At 42.2% G+C, this 20,427-nt stretch overlaps 1 protein-coding gene across 1 annotated transcript in view; it reads left to right on the plus strand.

The window, feature by feature from the left end:
• PEPD (peptidase D) overlaps positions 1-20,427 on the plus strand; it is a 241,348-nt gene that overhangs the window by 110,846 nt on the left and 110,075 nt on the right. Inside the window, exons 8-9 of the mRNA XM_089659763.1 lie at positions 11,913-11,988; positions 16,379-16,425. Of these exons, the coding sequence (XP_089515889.1) occupies positions 11,913-11,988; positions 16,379-16,425 (123 nt within the window). The remainder of the gene's footprint in view (positions 1-11,912; positions 11,989-16,378; positions 16,426-20,427) is intronic.

Below are 20,427 nucleotides of genomic sequence, written 5' to 3' on the forward strand. Positions count from 1 at the left end.
CTGCCAAGATCTTATGGCTCAGATTCCCACTGTATATGTTCTGATTTTTGGTAATTTGCCCAAACCTTCAGCACTTATGTTCCTTTGGCTGGTCTTCACGTCTTCAGTTCCATTTCTTTTTTTATCATGGATGTCAGTCTTGGTCCAAGTCATTTTGCACAGATCTCTACTCAATTTCCGTTTCTGTTTTTACATTCTGTACTCTTGTGTTTTGCTTTGGGTTTAGGTTTGTTGTGTTCTCTTTCCCGTTGGATTGCTGAGGTCTCCAAACCTGATAATCTGAATTCCAACAAATTCCAATCCAAGGAAGAGGATTTGGGCTCTTTGGGTTGGCTTAAGGACCATTTCAGCTCAACACCAGTGGTAGTGTATCCCACAAGTTTTCCCGTTTCATTTTATCTTTTTCAGCCTTTACAAAGCAAAATGATGTCACATTTCCTCCATAAATTCTCCAACATATAGAACAAGCATCTGGGCTGCCTCAGACTTAGACTTCTCCTTTTACAATTAGGTGCATTGGGCAGTAAGTGCTTTCTATCATGTTCTCTCATCTGCGACTACTTCATCCTTGTCTCATGAGACCTCGATGGCTTTCAGGTCTGTCTTAAAGGTGAGCCACCATATTGACATCCGTCCTCCTTGTTTCCACTTTCTTCTAGGTGGTGCCATCCAGCACACTGCAATTTTGAGTATGCAACGATCTGCATCAGAGGGACTTTATTATTGCTTTGTTGGAGGGACAGAGCCAAGAGACATTGCTACTGGAGACTCAGGAATATATACAGTTGTGCTCAAAAATTTTAATATCCTGGCAGAAATTGTGAAATTTTGGCATTAATTTTGAAAATATGACTGATCATGCCAAAAACTGTCTCTTATTAGAGGATAGTAATTATATGAAGGCAATTATTGGCATATAGTTGTTTGAATCCTTCACAATGATAACAGAAATCACCCTAATGGTCCTGATCAATAGTTTACATTCCCTGCAATGTTTGGCCTTGGTACAGACACACAAGGTGACACATATGGGGTTAAAATTATTATTATTATACAGTATTTATAAAGCGCCAATGGTTCGCTCAGCGCTGTACATTACAAAGGGGGACAGAACATGTAACAGAACAATACCAATACAATGCAAAACATGAGGGGATCGAGGGCCCTGCTCTTTCGAGCTTACAATCTAGGAGGGAGGGGATGGTGGCACAGGAGGAGATAGCTGTGGGGGATGGAGTGGTAGGTAGAGTGGAGGAGGTCGGCAAGTTAGCAGGGGGTGGGGTAGGCTTCCCTGAAGAGATGGGTTTTCAGGGTGCGCCTAAAGGAGAGGAGAGTAGGTGATAATCTGATGGGTTGGGGCAGGGAGTTCCAGAGGATGGGTGACACCCTGGAGAAGTCTTAGAGGCGGGCATGGGAGGTGGAGACCAGGGAACTAGAGAGAAGGAGGTCTTGTGAGGAGCGGAGTGTGCGTGCTGGGCGGTACTTGGATATTAGGTCAGTGATGTAGTTTGGGGTAGTATGGTGGACGGCTTTGTACGTCAGTGTTTGGATATTGAATTTGATCCGTTGCGCAATCGGAAGCCAGTGGAGGGATTGGCAGGGGGGGTGGCGGAGACGGAGCAGTTTGAAAGGTGAATAAGTCTGGCAGCCGTATTCAGGATGGACTGAAGCGAGGATAGCCAGCGGCGAGGCAGGCCAGTGAGGAGGGAGTTGCAGTAGTCGAGTCGTGATATGATGAGGGAGTGGATGAGCTGTTTAGTGGTTTCTGGGGTTAGGAACGTGCGGATTTTGGCGATGTTGCGGAGGTGGAGTCTGCACGAATGGCAATCAAATAGGAATGCACCAATACCGATACTGAAAATTTTAATGACTACTTGTGCAAATGCTACCGATACTTTGTGGTGTGGTTTGTGTCATTGGAGGCAAATTGCAGCTCAAAGAATAACATGCTATTTGAACAGAAATGTAGTACAATTCTTGTCCAAAACACATGTGGTTTCTCCACTGCTTCTGTGTGAACAGGGAGCGGAGCTGTGCGGGAAACCTCCCTGCATCGATTCCATGCTGAGCGGAGAGTGGGTGTGAGAGGATGTATACCTGGTGGCAAATGTTTTGTATTCTTAGCTGTAGGAGAGGAGAGAAAGCCGTGGGGATTTGAAAGCCCCACGGCTTTCTTTCCTCTCCTTGCAGGGATGACAGTTCGGGCTAGAAGGCTTTTGATTGGCTAGCGCTGTCACATGGGCGGTGCTGACCAATCAGAAGTCGTTTAGCTCATACTCTCATCCCCGCAAGGAGAGAAAGAGGCGGGGATTTCAAATCCTCTCCTACAGCTGAGAAAACGGAGCATCTGCCACCAGGTATACATTCCCACATGCCCTTCTCTCCCTCTCTCTGCTGTGGGAAACCTTCCTGCACTGCTCCAGTGTGAACTCAGGGTATGGCAAGCCTTGGTTCACACAGGAGCAGTGGGGAAACAGCATGTGATTTGGACAGGAATCGCATTCCTGTTCAAATTGTATGCTATTCTGCAATTCTCATCCATACATTTTTATATTGATGCAATCGCACCACAGAATATCAGTACTCGTGCTTTCCAATCAAAAAAGGGTATCGATGCATCCCTACAATTAAAGGTTAATTTCCCACGTGTGACTTTTTTAAATTGCAATTAATGTCTGTGTATAAATAGCCAATGAGTTTGTTAGCTCTCATGTAGATATACTAAGCAGGCTAGATACTGAGCCATGGGGGCAAAACAGAACTGTCAAAAGACCTGCGCAACAAGGTAATGGAACTTTATATAGATGGATAAGGACATAAAAAGATATTGAAATCCTTGAATATGTTCAGTCAGTATTGTTCAATCACTTATTAAGAAATGGAAAATTCGGGGATCGCTTAATAGCAAGCCAGGTAGACCAAGAAAGATTGCAGCCACAACTGCTATAAGAATTATTTCGGATATGAAGAAAAACCCACAGGTAGCCTCAGGAGAAATACAGGCTGCTCTAGAAAAATTCAGTATAGTTGTTTCAAGGAGCACAATACGGCAATGCTTGAACAAAAATGAGCTGCATGGTCGAGTCATTTATTTATATATAATCTTTTGTATATATTGACGTTACACGATTGCACTTTATTTGCAGTGTTTTTTGCACATAATGGACTATGCGCATAACTATTGTTAATTATTGTTTTTTATAATTCATTTGATATTTGACACATCATTATTTTGTAGTGCCGCACTCTTTGATCTTTTGTGGTTGGGTCTAATAGCTTGAATTCAGCTGCTGCTCACAAAAATCCCCCCAATAAAAAATAAAAATAAAATAAATGACATGTAAGCAAGCACCAACAGATCACTTTAGGAGTCAATTATTACAATTACAAGTTGCAAATAAAAAAAAAAAATCTTGACAGATGTTCTAACTTCTCCTAACTCCTCTTTTGAGTCGGTCTCTGTAACCATCAAGAGAAATATCCCATCACTTATCAAGAAAAACCCACAGGTAGCCTCAGGAGAAATACAGGCTGCTCTAGAAAAAGTCAGTATAGTTGTTTCAAGGAGCACAATACGGCAATGCTTGAACAAAAATGAGTTGCATGGTCGAGTTGCCAGAAAGAAGCCTTTACCGCGCAAATGCCAGAAATAAGCCCGGTTACAATATGCCCGATAACACCTTGACATGCTTCACAACTTCTGGCACACTGTAATCTGGAGTGATGAGACCAAAATAGAGCTGTGATTGGAAATGGGTCAACAAAGCCCATAGCAACAAGAATACCATCCCCACTGTCAAGCATGGTGGTGGATCACTGATGTTTTGGGGGTGTGTGAGCTCTAAAGACATGGGGGATCTTGTGTAAATCGATAGCAAGATAAATGCAGCGTGTTATCAGGAAATACTGGCAGACAATTTGCATACTTCTGCATGAAAGCTGCGCTTGGGACGCTCTTGGACTTTGCAGCACAACATTGACCCTAAGCACAAGGCCAAGTCACTCCAGTGGTTACAGCAGAAAAAGGTGAAGGTTCTGGTTTGGCCATCACAGTCTCCTGACCTCAGTATCATCGAGCCTTTCTAGGGAGATCTTAAACTTGTGGTTCATGCAAGACGACCAAAGACTTTGCATAACCTAAAGGCATATTGTCAAGACAAATGGGCAGCTCTACCACCTGCAAGAATTCAAGGCCTCATAGACAACTATTACAAAAGACTGCTCTCTGTCATTGATGCTAAAGGGGGAAATCACAGTATTCGGAACTAAGGGGATGCAGACTTTTGAACAGGGGGCATTTCGTTGGTTTACTTGTTGCCATGTTTTGTTTTATGATTGGACCATTCTGGTATGACCTACAGTTACAGAATATGAACCCCATAAGAAATAAAAAAAATGTGTTTTGCCTGCTCAATCATGTTTTCTTTAAAAATGGTACATACTGTACTGTTCAGAATATTAGCAATTCTCCAAGGGTATGCAAACGTTTGAGCACAACTATACGAGGCCATTAGTTGATTCAATTCAGAGGTCAATCCCGAAAGCTGAAATATTTCTTTTTAGGGGAGGTAGCCATGAAAGAATTTCACACGGGAGCAAGTGGAGATCACTGGAATGTCTACTTAAGTGATTTCCAGCTTCTAGAGGGACCCCACAGGTATGGTATGAACGTAGTTACATTGTGCATTTGTCCATGATGGACCAGTATAACTACTGTATGTAAAAATATCCATACCTGGGGCAGCACAGTGGCTAAATGGTTAGCACTTTTGCCTGGCAGTACTAGGGTCATTGGTTGAAATCCCAACCACAGCACCACCTGCCTGGAGTTTGCATGCTCTCCCTGTGCCTGTGTGGGTTTCCTCTGGGAACTCTGGTTTCCTCCCACACTCCAAAGACATGCTGGTAGGTTAATTGGCTCCTGTCTAAATTGTCCCTAGTATGTGTATGTATGACTGAGTTAGGGACCTTAGATTGTACACCCCTTGAGGGTTAGGGGCTGATGTGAATGTACAATATATATGTAAAGTGCTGCGTAAATTGACAGTGCTATATAAGTACCTGAAATAAATAAAATAAAAATACCTGGAATTCTTCTGTAATGCAACTCTGTATTTAAGTGTTCTTGCATAGCAGGAACACTTATTGTTATCTCACATATATATTCTTATTATAGCCATATTTACCCCCCTAACTCCTCCCACAGTTTTTACACTACATAGACCGTAATATACCGAAACGTGCGGATTGTTCCCGATTGGTGTGCTATTACTTTGTGGAACGTTTCGCCGAATGGTTCACGAAATATCGCCGTTTTTGTGGTGAAATTTGTCCCATAGGAATGAATGGAGCAACTAGAGTGGGAGCTGACAAAAGCTAGAGTGTGGAAGGAGAAATCAGGACATGATTTGTAAACTGCCATCACTCTGTCATTTTCAAGCCCACCTACACATATCTTATATCAAAACGTTCAGCTATCCCTGCTGCCACTAAAAATGTCCACGGCTAAGCCATAGTCCTGATAGTTTTCACAATATGACCATTTGTTTGCAACTCACCCCTCCCATTGACTTTCATTGAAACTTCACTCACAGCCACCTGAAATTTGAAGGGACATTTTTAAACTGCGACTGTGCCTTCATTTTTAACATACTATACATCAAAATTTAGCTCTGCTTCTGCTCACAATATCAAGCTCTTCGCTGTAGCATTTATACTTTTAATACTACAAGTGTTTGAAGATGGCAATCGCCAGTGAAGTTGGCAAGTTGGAGCAGTGTGTTTACAAAAGCCTGTCAGCTTTCTGTGACTGAGTGAGTTGCCATAGCAACCAAAGATGACTCACAGGCAGCTGAGTCACCAGGCTGGACTGTGAGCTGCAAAATACAAGCTGAAATGCATTTCTCCCTCTATCAGGCTTGCCATGTGCACTGCTTACATTTCATCAATCATTTGGTTACGGTTGGCTGCAAGAACACTTTACACAATTTCCCCAGAAATTGTAGATTTTCTAGTTAATAAATATATTCTTAAATGGATTTATTTATTGTAGTTAGGAAAAGTATCTAATTTTGACTTGGTAACAGACTCTTGCAATCCCTATTTGGCAGAACTGAAACTGGGAGAGGGATATAGAGCACAAGGAACCAGTCGAGTGATACTGATAAAGGGAGAGAAGAAAGTGACTTAAAGCTGAGCTCAGTAATCTGCTACTTCTTATGCTGTCCAATCACAGGCCAAGGGAGGGACTAGACCTGTAAGTGTTATTGAACCCCAGCAGAGGAAAAAAGGTCTCTTGCCCTACCAGAGAGGATTGTGCTATGTTTCAGAGCTGTGTAAATCTTTGGACTGGATGGACACATATACCAATCCTTTGGCAGAAAATAATCAATTTCATATATGTATTTAATCTTTTTGCCTGGAGTTCAGCTGTTTATTAGATGGGATGTTTTTCTTGAATAAATAATAGAGAGCTTTAAACCATTTTAACTGTACATACATGAAGGACTGAGATTGCAAAAGATAATTCTTCTCATCTTATATCCGAAACAAAAATGTTTCAGTTGTTAAGACTCGAGTACCTTGTAGAACATGCTCCGAGTGTCTCATAAGCCTTTGCTGCACATCTCTAAAGGAAAAGTAATCTTTTGGTGAGATGGAAAGCAGAGACAAAGCATTTTATCTGGCATTATAAAAGGCCGCCGTTATTGATACAAGTCCTATTGCTATCGACAAGCAGCAGCGTGATGAAGAGCAGGGTGCCAGCCAGCATATCTCAAATACAAAACAGTTGTGAACGACGGGGTGGCCGGCTGCTCCCAGACATAAAATGGAACTTTGGATGGCGGTAAATGCAGATGGTAATTGAGTTTGAAGTGCATAAGAGGAGAGGCAAATCTCATCCTAGCATAGCAAGGTCTTCAAGGCAGAGGCGCAGAACAAGTGGATTGTTGGAGGGGAGGAAGAGCTCAGGCCATGGCGAAGGGAGCTGTTGGGAAGAGAGGTTGGTTAAGAAACCACTTCTAGACTGGAGGATTAGAGTACAAACGTCACCATGGTTTAGGGTTTACAGAATCACGCTGGCACCCTTTTCTCTTCAGCTGCTGCTTGGCTTATAGGCTTATAGGCGGGAAATCGTAGTCCAGATAAGGAAAGAATACTTAAAAAATAACACTGGATATAAGTTATAGAATTAGGTTTCAGCAGCTGGTTGTTGGGACCCATAACCAATATGCAACCATCAAAGCCTTGTTGAAGTGGGCATTTTAAAGTGTAAATGTGTTGGCTTATATCATGTAAAGAAATATGTCTTGGACTAAATGTTGTTCTCTTGTTTTCTTCTGTAACCCTTGGATTCCACAAATTCATCAACCACTTTGTAACAAATTGTGGAATAAGTGGATTGTTGGATGAGAGGAATAGATCAGGCCTTGGCAACGGGGGCTGTTGGGGATAGTTTGGTTAAGAAACCACTTCTAGACTGAGGGGATTAGAGTACAAATGTCACCATGGTGTAGGGTTTATAGAAACAAGTGGACACCCTTTTCTTTTCAACTGCTGTTTGGCTCATGGGCTTAGAAGTGGGAAATTGGAGTTGAGATAAGGAAATAATATTGAAACATAACACTGTGGATATAGGTTGTACAGTTAGGTTTCAGCAGCTGGTTATTGCAACCTTTTAACCAATATGCAACCATTAAAGCTTTGATGAAATGGGCTCGAAAGTCTCCAAAACATGTTGGCTTATATCATGTATGGAAATATGTCTTGGTGTCATGGGTAGTGGTCAGGCTTGGAGACCAGAAGCTATAGCAGTAGTGAGGCACCTGCTGACCAGCAGGATAGGTATACAAGCAGATCACCCTGGCAGATGGTGCGGGGTCTAAGCACTAACCAGTATTCACCAGTGCTCCTAATGGTGGAGATGGCTTTTGCTACATGTTAGTATCAGGTTGGGGTTTTCAGAATTGCCCCACCAGGAGGTAAGCAAGCCAGGGTCCAGTAGGAGATATAGCAGGAAGGGAGCAAACAGAAGCATAGTCAGTAAACAAGCCAACTTTATTAACAAATGGTTGCAGGTTGGAATCAAGCAGAAGCGTAGTCGAGGAACAACACAAAGGTTGGTAATGAGTGGTTGTGAAGATATGGATAGCTGCAGGAGTAACAAGTGCAAGATATTGGCTGGAGAGAGTACAATAATCTGGCAAATAGGAAGTGCAAAGACATGGTTTAATAGGAAGCAGGGGCGGACTGACAACTCATGCGGCCCCCGGGCAATAGGGGATCATGGGGCCCCTGTGTCCTTGCAAAAACTCAAAAAAGCCTATGAAAGAGGTACCAGGGGCATCTCATGGGGCCCCCTATTGACCCGGGCCCTCGGGCAGTGCCCGAGTTTCCAAATGGTCACTCCGCCCCTGATAGGAAGTTCATTTTAGAAGCAAATGGTTCAAGGTTCACTAGAAATAAGGTAGAAGGCAGGATTGTTCAAGGAATTGTCCAGGGAGCTGTCCAGCATCTCAGGCTCAGCAAGAACAGACGCAGTAGAGGTTGCAGGTTTGCATCAGGGTTCTGACACTTGTCCTCTTAAATGGAGTGGTGCTCTTGTTTTCTTCTGTAACCCTTGGATTCCAGAAATTCATAAAACACTTTGTATCCATAAAACTCTTGGTTACAAAAGACTACTCATTAGATAAACTATAACAGAAACTAATAATCCAGTATGTCCAGGATGCTCCAACAGCAAGATCCCCCTGCCGTAGTCCTCAACTCCGTTCCTCTGGGATAAGTATCGAGGAACACCTAGTACAAAAGTTCTTATCCTTCAGAGGTCCTTATTGAAAGTGTCAAATACAGCCAGTGCATTTTGGGGAAAAGACCTCCCACTTTCTAAGGGCTTGAGAAGTGGATGTTGTTAGAATCATGTTGAGATGCAATAGGAGACCTATGTTAGGGTTTGATAAAGACTGTTAAATCGTAATGGCACTATGAGCTGCCAGCTGGGTTTTCATAGTTCATAGTATTATTAAGGCTTGATAAAGACTGTCAAATCTTAACATAGATCTCTTATTGCATCCCATTGAGGTGATTCTAACAGCATCCACTGCTTAAGCCTTGAGGAAGGGAAAGGCCTTTCCCCTGAAATTCATTTTTTTGTATTGGATGCTCTTAATCAAACTACGTTTCAAAAAGACCTCTGAATGATATGAACTTTTGTACTAATCGCTCCTCAGTATCCGCCCCAGAGGTTATCATCTTCTGTGCATTCTTTTGGTGATGATCAGAGGAGTAGCAGACTAGGACCAGAACAAGGTCCACCTACAGTTGTGACCAAAATTATTCAACCCCCACTGAAATTGAGTGTTTTGGCCAGTTTGACATTGCTTTTGATCATTCAGTCATCTTGCTTACATTTACATTAAAGAGGCACTTGTAGGTCAGACAAATATAACATAACAGTTATAATGAAATAACCACAAATGTCTTTTCTGTGCTCACAGCATTATCAGTTTTATTCAACCCCCAAGTGACATTCAATCTTAGTACTTAGTACAGCATCCTTTTACAGTTATAACAGCTTTTAAACGTGAAGCATAGCTTGACACAAGTGTCTTGCAGCGATCTACGGGTATCTTCGCCCATTCTTCATGGGCAAAGGCCTCCAGTTCAGTCACATTCTTAGGCTTGCGCACTGCAACTGCTTTCTTTAAGTCCCACCAGAGGTTCTCAATCGGATTTAAGTCTGGTGACTGCGATGGCCACTCCAAAATGTTCCAGCCTTTCCTCTGCAACCATGCTCTAGTGGACTTGGAGGTATGCTTGGGATCATTGTCCTGTTGAAAGGTCCAACGTCTCCCAAGCCTCAGGTGTGTGACGGACTGCATCACGTTTCCATCCAATATCTCCTGGTACTGAAGAGAATTCATGGTACCTTGCACACGCTGAAGCTTCCCTGTACCTGCAGAAGCAAAACAGCCCCAAAGCATGATTGACCCTCCACCATGCTTCACAGTAGGCAAGGTGTTCTTTTCATCATAGGCCTTGTTCTTCCTCCTCCAAACATAGCGTTGATCCATGGGCCCAAACAGTTCTAATTTTGTTTCATCAGTCCACAGAACACTATCCCACAACTTTTGTGGTTTGTCCACATGGCTTTTGGCATACTGCAGTCGACTCTTCTTATTCTTTGGAGACAGCAAGGGGGTACGCCTGGGAGTTCTGGCACGGAGGCCTTCATTACGCAGTGTGCGTCTTATTGTCTGGGCTGAAACTTCTGTACCCACATCTGACAAATCTTTTCTCAGTTCCTCAGCAGTCACACGGGGACTTCTCTCCACTCTACGCTTCAGGTAGCGCACAGCAGTCGAAGTCAGCATCTTCTTTCTGCCACGACCAGGTAGCGTTTCAACAGTGCCCTTTGCCTTGAATTTGCGAATGATGCTTCCTAAGGTGTCTCTTGGTATGTTTAACATCTTTGCAATCTTCTTATAGCCATTGCCCTTCCTGTGAAGAGAAATCACCTCTTCTCTTGTCTTCCTGGACCATTCTCTTGCCTTCACCATGTTTGTAACCACACCAGTAAATGTCTAGAAGGAGCTGAGTATCACAGTCATTTTAAAGCTGCCTAATTGGTGCTTATTATGCTTGATTGCTGCTCGGTGACATCCACAGGTGTTTTCAATACCTGATGGAAAGCACCTGTATGAACCTCTGTTCTTCAGAGTGGTAGTCTTTAAGGGGTTGAATAATTGTGGCAATGAAGAAACCACATAAGAACCATTTACTACTGTATTACATAAACAATTGATGTCATTTTAGTTGCATTTGGGTAGTTACAACGTCCTTGTAGGATTTGATTCTGAATACAATTCCAAATGTACACTATAGTCCCTAAACCCCTTTACAGCATTGGGGGTTGAATAATTTTGGTCACAACTGTAATATATACCTTCATTATGGATCAGCTATGTTGAAGGAAGATGCATTCCATGTATATTCCTCGGAACCAAGCCTCACTTCCATCAGTCCAGCCTTATCACACATCAGACAACTCTCTCCCGAGCTCTGATGAAGGACGTTTGTCTCCTGAAACGCGTTAGCTTACCTCACTAAGGGTCTATGATTGCTTTGGACTGTCATTATGGACTCTTCTTGTCTGTTTTTATCCCCCTTTGGTTTGTGAGTATGCATTTTTATGCTTTATAATAAATTATTGGTTTACCTAATTAATGCACGAAGAGAGTGCGCCCTGTTTTGCTTTTGTTCAACTCTCTCCCTGTCCAGTAGGGATGGTGGATGCCCCTCCTAATGGCCACAGCAGGTTTGCAGACTTGAAAACTCAAGGGCAGAGACTTCTTAAATTGAGGGTCCCCAAATGAACCCTTATTGAGATTGACTGACCCTTTGATAATGAGAGAATGTGATCAGGGGGCAGGCCCATAATTTGCATTAGGGATCTTATCTTAAATGTGCCATTGGCCATGTTCCAAGATTTTCAAAATTGGGACTTGTTCAAGATTTTGTTACCAACATGTCTTTTCCCTCACTTTTACCATCGTGCAGAAACTGCACACCACGATGCAAAAATATTATTCTTTCTTTGTTTAAATAGCCAGCAGGAGTAAATCCTGTTCTGAAGAGTTTAATACTCACTTTACGAGAGCTGACAACGCTTCTTGGGATATGAGTGCAGCAGAGGCAGCATTGCTGGCCCTGTACAGGAAGTTAGGAGCTCACTGGATTTCTGGCAGGTCATCGGATATTTTTCTGTACTTAAAAAGACAAAACATGGGGACATAGGTATGCATTGCAGATATGTATTAATGCAATTATTTTGTTTGCCATTGCTTTGCCCTGGTATAGACGTAACCACTTTCAACAAATTGTAATTTTTATTTCTCGTTTTTCTTCCCCAGCCGTGTTTTCAAGACGGACATGGAGCTGGAGATTCTGCGCTACACAAACAGGATTTCCAGTGAGGCCCATAAGGAGGTAACACCTCTGTATTCTTTTGCTGTTGTTGAAATGGACAATGGTTTGTCTCTCCGAACGTCCTCCTGTTTTCTTCTGTCACATCACAGATAATTGTATTGACTGCAGGGAAATGTGACTATCGATTGTTTCGTTCCTTTGCTTCTTGTCTTCTATGTGTAGTAATAGAAATGTCCCTGGTACACAATGCTATGAATAGCAACTGTTGAGGTCGTTCATTACATTAACTCCTTGCTATTTGTTGAATAGATAGAACGGGGGGGGGGGGGTTGTGTGTAATGTTAAAGAGGACCTGTCATTCTGCAATTCTTTAGTATCATTCCTGCAAAGGAGCAATTGTTATGCCTAAGCAACATGCTTATATATACAGTGCGTGTGTATATATATGTGTGTGTATGTATATACAGAGTGTGTGTATATATGTGTGTGTATGTATATACAGAGTGTGTGTGTGTATACAGTGTGTATATATATGTGTGTGTGTGTGTGTGTGTATATCTATCTATATATATATATATATATATACACACACACACACACACACACACACACACACACACACACACACACACACACACACACACACACACACACCGCGGGTAAAATAAATTTTTAACATGTCTCCATTTTTTTAGGTAAATACATTTCTAAAGGTGCTATTGACATGACGTTTTCACCACGTCGGTAACAACACATGAAATCCATACATAGAAAGAAGCCAAAACAAATACACTCAGGAATTAAGTTATGTGAAATAAAATGGAATGGCACAGGGAAAAAGTATTGAACACATGAAGAAAGGGAGGCCCCCAGCTGAAATCTATCAATGATTAGAAAGCAATTCTGCCTCTTGTCGGTGCAAATTAATATCAGCTGGTTCAGTCTCAACTGATGGCCTATAAAAAGGTATCTCATTGCCAAAGTGTCACACAACATCTTATGATGGGTAAAAGCAAAGAGCTCTCTCAAGGCCTTCTACAACCTTAGTGTTGCAAAACATACTGATGGCATTGGTTACAGAAGGATTTCTAAACTTCTGAATGTTCCAGTGAGCACTGTTGGTGCCATAATCCAGAAGTGGAAAGAATATGCTTACACCATAAACCGGCCATGGCCAGGTGCTCCTCGCAAGATTTATGACAGGAGGAGTAAAAAGAATTATCAGAAGAGTTGTTAAAGAACCAAGGACTACTTTTGGAGAGCTTCAGAAAGACCTGGAATTAGCAGGTACAATTGTTTCAAAGAAAACAATAAGCAATGCACGCAGCCGCCATGGCCTGTATGTACCCTCACCACACAAGACTCCATTTCTGAAGAAAAAGCATGTTGAAGCTCATATAAAGTTTGCTGCACAACATTTAGACAATCCTGTGAAATATAGAATATAGTCTGGTCAGAGGCGACCAACAATGAACTCTTTGGATGCCATAATACACGCCATGTTTGGAGGTCAAATGTCACTGCACATCACCCCAAACATACTAGACCAACAGTGAAGTTTGGAGGTGAGAACATCATGGTGTGGGGCTGTTTTTCAGCATACGGTACTGGCAAACATCATGTCATTGAAGGAAGGATGAATGCAAAAATGTACCAAGGCATTCTTGATAAAAATCTGCTGCCATCTACCAGGATGATGAACATGAAAGAGGGCGGACATTTCAGCAAGATAATGATCCCAAGAACAAAGCCACTGAAACTCTCAGTTGGTTTCAAGGAAATAAAATAAAGCTGCTGGAATGGCCCAGCTAATCACCTGATTTGAATCCAAAAGAAAATCTATGGAAAGAACTAAAGATCAGAGTTCATAGAAGAGGCCCACAGAACCTTCAAGATTTGAAGACTATTTGTGTGGAAGAATGGGCCAAAATCACACCTGAGCAATGCATGTGACTAGTTTCTCCATACAGGAGGCGTCTTGAAGCTGTTATTACCAACAAATTATTTTGTACGAAGTATTAAATAAATTTCAGTTAGTGCGTTCAATACTTTTCCCTCTGTCATTCCATTTTATTACATATAACTTAATTTCTGAACTTATTTGTTTTGGTTTCTCTCTTGAGAAGAGGAGATTAAGGGGGGATATGATCTCCATGTATAATACATAAGGGGGATATGATCTCCATGTATAATACATAAGGGGGGATATGATCTCCATGTATAATACATAAGGGGGATATGATCTCCATGTATAATACATAAGGGGTATATGATCACCATGTATAATACATAAGGGGGGATATGATCTCCATGTATAATACATAAGGGGGGATATGATCTCCATGTATAATACATAGGGGGGGATATGATCTCCATGTATAATACATAAGAGGGGATATGATCTCCATGTATAATACATAAGGGGGGATATGATCTCCATGTACAATACATAAGGGGGGATATGATCTCCATGTACAATACATAAGGGGGGATATGATCTCCATGTATAATACATAAGGGGGGATATGATCTCCATGTATAATACATAAGGGGGGATATGATCTCCATGTATAATACATAAAGGGGATATGATCTCCATGTATAATACATAAGGGGGGATATGATCACCATGTATAATACATAAGGGGGGATATGATCTCCATGTATAATACATAAGGGGGGGGGAATATGATCTCCATGTATAAATACATCAGTGCTTCATATAGTGAATTTGGTGTAGAGTTATTCACTCTGAGGTCATCACAGAGGACAAGGGGCCACTCTGTACGTCTGGAGGAAAAGAGATTTAATCCATACAGATGTCATCCAGTTACGGTTTTACATGTACTTTAAAGAGAACCAGTCACCGTTACTGTTGGTGCTAGGTCAATACAATAACTTAAATGATAAGTCTATTGTAATTGTGCAGAATAATTTTGTAGGCAGCTCTGGAATTGGGAGGCTCTTCAGAGGCCTTGACAGTTGCTGCACTTTCAACTGTTTCAACATGCTGTCTCTCAGCTTTGGAGTGTACATAATAATATCACATAGCACGCAAAAGGCATCTGTATACAGTCTTAGATTATTGGTGAGTCTGCAGACAATGCAGGGACAAGTTTTGCAAACCTAGCACTTGGCAGGTAGACTGTGGAGTCATTTTCGAATGCTCCTTTTCACAAAACAGTCTTCCCACTTTGCCAAATGTAATGAAATCCTCTTGTGTAAGGATTCATTATGGGATGTGTCATCCTATATTATAAATAGCTGTAAATGGATGTTTAATACTTGCCACGATATCAAAGCTACATAGTGAACTTGGTTGAAATTGGACATCGGTCCACCATGTTTTGACTATTCACAATCTCCAGCTGTACTGGTCCAGAGGAAGACAAAATGGTCTGCTCTCAGGCAATTTTGTCCAGTTTGGCTACAAAATTCTTTCCTGACCACAGAAAGGTAAGATCAATTTCCTACACTAAAATATTCCTGTGCTATGCTTTGGTAATTATAATTATGGGCACCATCCGTTCCAATATATTACTCCAATGTATGTCCCCTTTTTATAGTCTTTGGCCAAAAGCAAATACATTTGTATAGCTATGAAAAAAATTGGGAAGGGTTAGAACCTTTCTTAGGTTGTTGTTGCTGTCCATGTCCACACTCGGGAGATTCATCCTCTCTATATGCCCTGGTGACCATTGTATTCACAACTCCGAGTAAGAGAAAATCCAAAATTCTGCAATCTGAAATCCAAAATGTTGAAATCTGAACTCCATGCAAGCAGCGAAATGCACAGATGAAATACATGAAGAGGGGATGTTTTATCTGCCAAATGATTTGTATTCTTCTTCATCCATCCCTCAGATTTACATAGCTCCCCCACACAGTACAGCCCTGCCAGGCAGGACTGTGACCTGATTTTATTCTGCTAACATTCCAGGTCTTGTCCCTCATCCAGCTTGTGATTGGACAGTGGAAAGAGAAGCAGCAGATGGATGGGCTCTTTCCTATGTAATTCTGCTCTTTCTTCTGTGATCCTTGCAATGCAGCACAACTGATTGGCTCCTTGTGCTGCTTCACCCCCCAAACACCCACCCAAGTCTTGGTTCCGCTGTACAGTGACTGCAAAAGGCTAAAACCTGTTCAAATCCACATTCTTGAATTGCTTGCATTTTTTAAATACATAAGGTATAGTGTTTTTTATACATACAAAGCTCAGTTTTCAATTGGACATTGCCATATTTCGAGAAATAGTCTCTCACTTCGTGTTGTGGACAGGACAGGAAATGCTCCCCAATGGGACACAGTTGGGAAAATAACCTGACAGGAATTGAAACCATTCCCCTGGCTTTGGATATACTTTACTTTGCCCATTGTTTGTATTCACCTTCAAAATATTTAGAAATTTAAATCTTTCCTCACTTTGAACATGTGTGTCATGTGCCCACAGGTCATGAAGACAGCCAAAGTGGGAATCAAGGAGTACGAGCTGGAGAGGTAAGGAATTTATGACCTAATGCCTCAACCATTCAGAAAATATTTTCATTAGCTAATGAATCAGCTGGTGTCGGGACAGAGGAAAGTAGCCTATTAGCCTGTAGCGGGATGTCTGGGCAAAGTCTAGGGTGATGGAACAAGAATTTGTATCTAGGCTTTCTATGACAACACTTTTCTGTGTGGCCTTTCACCATGTAGAGCTGGGGTCCCCTCTCACTCATTCATAGTTCTGCACAAATCTTCTAAAAAGCAAAATGGCTTGAGGTATAAAACACCTAACTGCTTGGTTTGTTATAAGCAACTTAATTTCATATATATTAAAAAGGGCCATGGCAGTGTATATACAATATAAACCTGTGGAAGGTCCGCTGCACTAGGTCATTTTGCTACTCTCTCTCATAATTATACAGTCCCAACTACACCAGACACTCGGGATCTCACCAATGAGTGCTCAAAGAGCCTAAATAAACATAGATTGCATTATGCTAAAAGGAGGCTTTTTTTTTGATGAATCCATTGATGTGCTGACCTCTTGGAGACCTTGGTTATGAACTCTTGGAGACCTTGGTTGTGACCTCTTGGAGCCTTGACTTGAGACTTCCTGGAGCTTTTGCTTGTGACTTTTTGGAGACCTTGGTTATGACCCATTGGAGACCTTGGTTATGACCCCTTGGTTGTGACTTCTTGGAGCCTTGGCTTGCGACTTCTTGGAGCCTTGGCTTGTGACTTCTTGGAGCCTTGGCTTGCGACTTCTTGGAGCCTTGGCTTGTGACTTCTTGGAGCCTTGGCTTGCGACTTCTTAGAGACCTTGGTTGTGTCTTTTTGGAGACCTTGGTTATGACCCCTTGGAGACCTTGGTTATGACCCCTTGGAGACCTTGGTTATGACCCCTTGGAGACCTTGGTTGTGACCTCTTGGAGCCTTGGCTTGCGACTTCTTGGAGCCTTGGCTTGCGACTTCTTGGAGCCTTGGCTTGCGACTTCTTAGAGACCTTGGTTGTGTCTTTTTGGAGACCTTGGTTATGACCCCTTGGAGACCTTGGTTATGACCCCTTGGAGACCTTGGTTATGACCCCTTGGAGACCTTGGTTATGACCCCTTGGAGACCTTGGTTGTGACCCCTTGGAGACCTTGGTTGTGACCCCTTGGAGACCTTGGTTGTGACTCCTTGGAGACCTTGGTTGTGACCTCTTGGAGCCTTGGCTTGCGACCTCTTGGAGCCTTGGCTTGCGACCTCTTGGAGCCTTGGCTTGCGACCTCTTGGAGCCTTGGCTTGCGACTTCTTGGAGCCTTGGCTTGCGACTTCTTGGAGCCTTGGCTTGCGACTTCTTGGAGCCTTGGCTTGCGACTTCTTGGAGCCTTGGCTTGCGACTTCTTGGAGCCTTGGCTTGCGACTTCTTGGAGCCTTGGCTTGCGACTTCTTGGAGCCTTGGCTTGCGACTTCTTGGAGATCTTGGTTGTGACCTCTTGGAAACCTTTGTCGTGACTTCTTGGAGGCTTGGCCCATGACTTCTTGGCGGCCTGGCTCGTGATGTCTTGGAGGCCTGGCTTGTGATGTTTTAAAGGTTTTACTCATGACTTCCTGGAGACTTTGCTTGTGATTTCTTGGATACTTTGTGGTCTCTTTGGGAGGCTTTGCTTGTAACTGCTGTCACTTGATTTAGGCAAAGATATCTTTACTTTAGAATCCATTGACAGTTTCTGCAATTTTTTGGGGAACTGGGAAATTGCTCCTCCTGCTGCTGGTTTAAAAAAATATTACCATTGAGCAGGAATGTTGTAATCCAAAATACCAGTGGGCCCTCATGGAGCCAAGAGCTACAGCCAAAAGATCCCAAGTGGTCAGATACTTATTGCCTTTAGCTGCCTGAGTTCTTGATGAAAGCATATTAGGTGAGACATCAGCTTTAATGAGGCTCTGCAGTGTTTTTCACTGGTTAAGTAAACAACTCTGTAGTTCCTTTTGGCTCACCTCACCATAATCTGTCTGGTCATATTTTCTCATTGGTTCCCAAGCCTTACTCTGTAGAAGCCATTGTTTCCACTTGCCAACAAGCCTGGCACAGCTGTGTATAGTTTAGAACAAGTGAATCTATAATAATAGGTTGTTTCTGTGCTGTAAACCAGCAATGCTGGATGTACAGACCAGGGCAAAAAAGGAATGATTTGAATAGCTCTGCCTAATACCCTAAAATGAGGACAAAACCCTTTATTTTTGAGATTTGTAACGATAGATGTATTCTGTTTTAACAATGCTCTATACTGCTTCATGTTTATAGCACAATTGGCATACTGTTGGGCATTGACAGGTCACCAACTCTTTTGGGGAACCTGTTATCTGTGACTCCCAGCTCCAGAGTCATCCTCAAAGTAAGCTAAATTAAAAAGCAATATACATTTTTCATAGGTGAGCATGCACAGTCATAGTAATGAAAATTTTACAATATTGTTAGACTCGTTTTTAATATTTAGCTTCTTGCATGAGCACAGTTGTGACAGGTTCACTTTAGAAATTTGCTCATCCCACCCACCCAAAAAGAAAAAACTGTATGTATCATTTCAGCAGTGCTGCTAATAAAAGTTATTTTAGCTTATTCACCATTGAGTGATCACCTTGAACAATTTTTTTTTTGTTCGCTCAATTTAATTTTGATAGCCACTTCCACCGTGCAGCTGGTTAACTGGGAGGCAGATAGGCGAGCCAATTATCTGGAAAAAGCCATCTAAAACGTGCTCAATTGGCCATAGCGGCATCACTCTGCCTTGCGGTTTTCGCATGAGCTTCTGCGGCGGCTCGTTTCACAAGGGTTCTCTGAGCGATCCTCTAATTAACATGACTGCTTGTGATGCAATTGAAGCGCAGGTCGCATGCTGGATGGCATTTTTACTGCACGGTAAAGTGTTGACAGAGAACATTTGTACGGTTGGGAGAGTTTATACACACGCCAAATTTGCTGATCTGCGCAGGTGAAAATTCCAACGGCTACGGACTCCTAAACTATGCTTAACCTGAATTTTTCCCCTTTTTTTTCTGGTAATTCGTGAGCACCTGCTGAGTAGCTCTTATGCAGGCCATAGACGGGGAGAAAAACGGCCGATTTTTCTTTAAAAAAACGGAAAATCGGTCGTTCAAGCGGCCGACGTTACCAGCAATGGTAAAAAAAATCGGCCGATTTTCATCCCGTCTATAGCCGGCAAAAAGTGTCCCTGCAGAGAGCTCCGCTATTTCTTTGACATTTCTTTGACATTTACAGCGGTTGCAACAATGTATCTATTTGTATCCATTTAGGATACAGATGTTTTTATTCGGAAACAAATAGATACATTGTTGCAACCGCTGTAAATGTCAAGGAACTATCAAAGAAATAGCGGAGCTCTCTGCAGGGACACTTTTTGCCGGACTGGAATTCCTCTTATTTTTCATCCTCTTCTTCTTCTTCATCCTCTTCTTCTTCTTCATCCTCTTCTTCTTCTTCATCCTCTTCTTCATCCTCTTCTTCTTCTTTTTCATCCTCTTCTTCTTTTTCATCCTCTTCTTCATCCTTTTCTTCATCCTCTTATTCTTCTTCTTCATCCTCTTCTTCATCCTCTTCTTCTTTTTCCTCTTCTTCTTCATCCTCTTCTTCTTCTTCTTCATCCTCTTCTTCTTCTTCTTCATCCTCTTCTTCTTCATCATCATCCTCTTCTTCTTCATCCTCTTCATCTTCATCCTCTTCTTCTTTTTCATCCTCTTCTTCATCCTCTTCTTCTTCTTCATCATCATCCTCTTCTTCATCCTCTTCTTCATCCTCTTCTTCTTTTTCTTCTTTTTGTCTTCCTCTTGCAGGTCACTGCTCATGCGCAGATTTTTTTATCGGTAAAAAATCGGCCGATTTGCCCATCATTGCCGCGAAAATCGGCCGATCGGCAAAATCGGCCGATTTTTTTCCAACTTTACCGATAAAAAAAATCTGCCAAAATACCGAAAAACGGCTGAACAAATAGCCCACTAACGATCCGAAAA

The sequence above is a fragment of the Staurois parvus genome, unplaced genomic scaffold (assembly GCF_062004578.1).
Source record: "Staurois parvus isolate SC_StPar_1 unplaced genomic scaffold, SC_StPar_1.0 ptg001183l, whole genome shotgun sequence".
In the NCBI taxonomy this organism is placed as follows: domain Eukaryota; kingdom Metazoa; phylum Chordata; class Amphibia; order Anura; family Ranidae; genus Staurois; species Staurois parvus.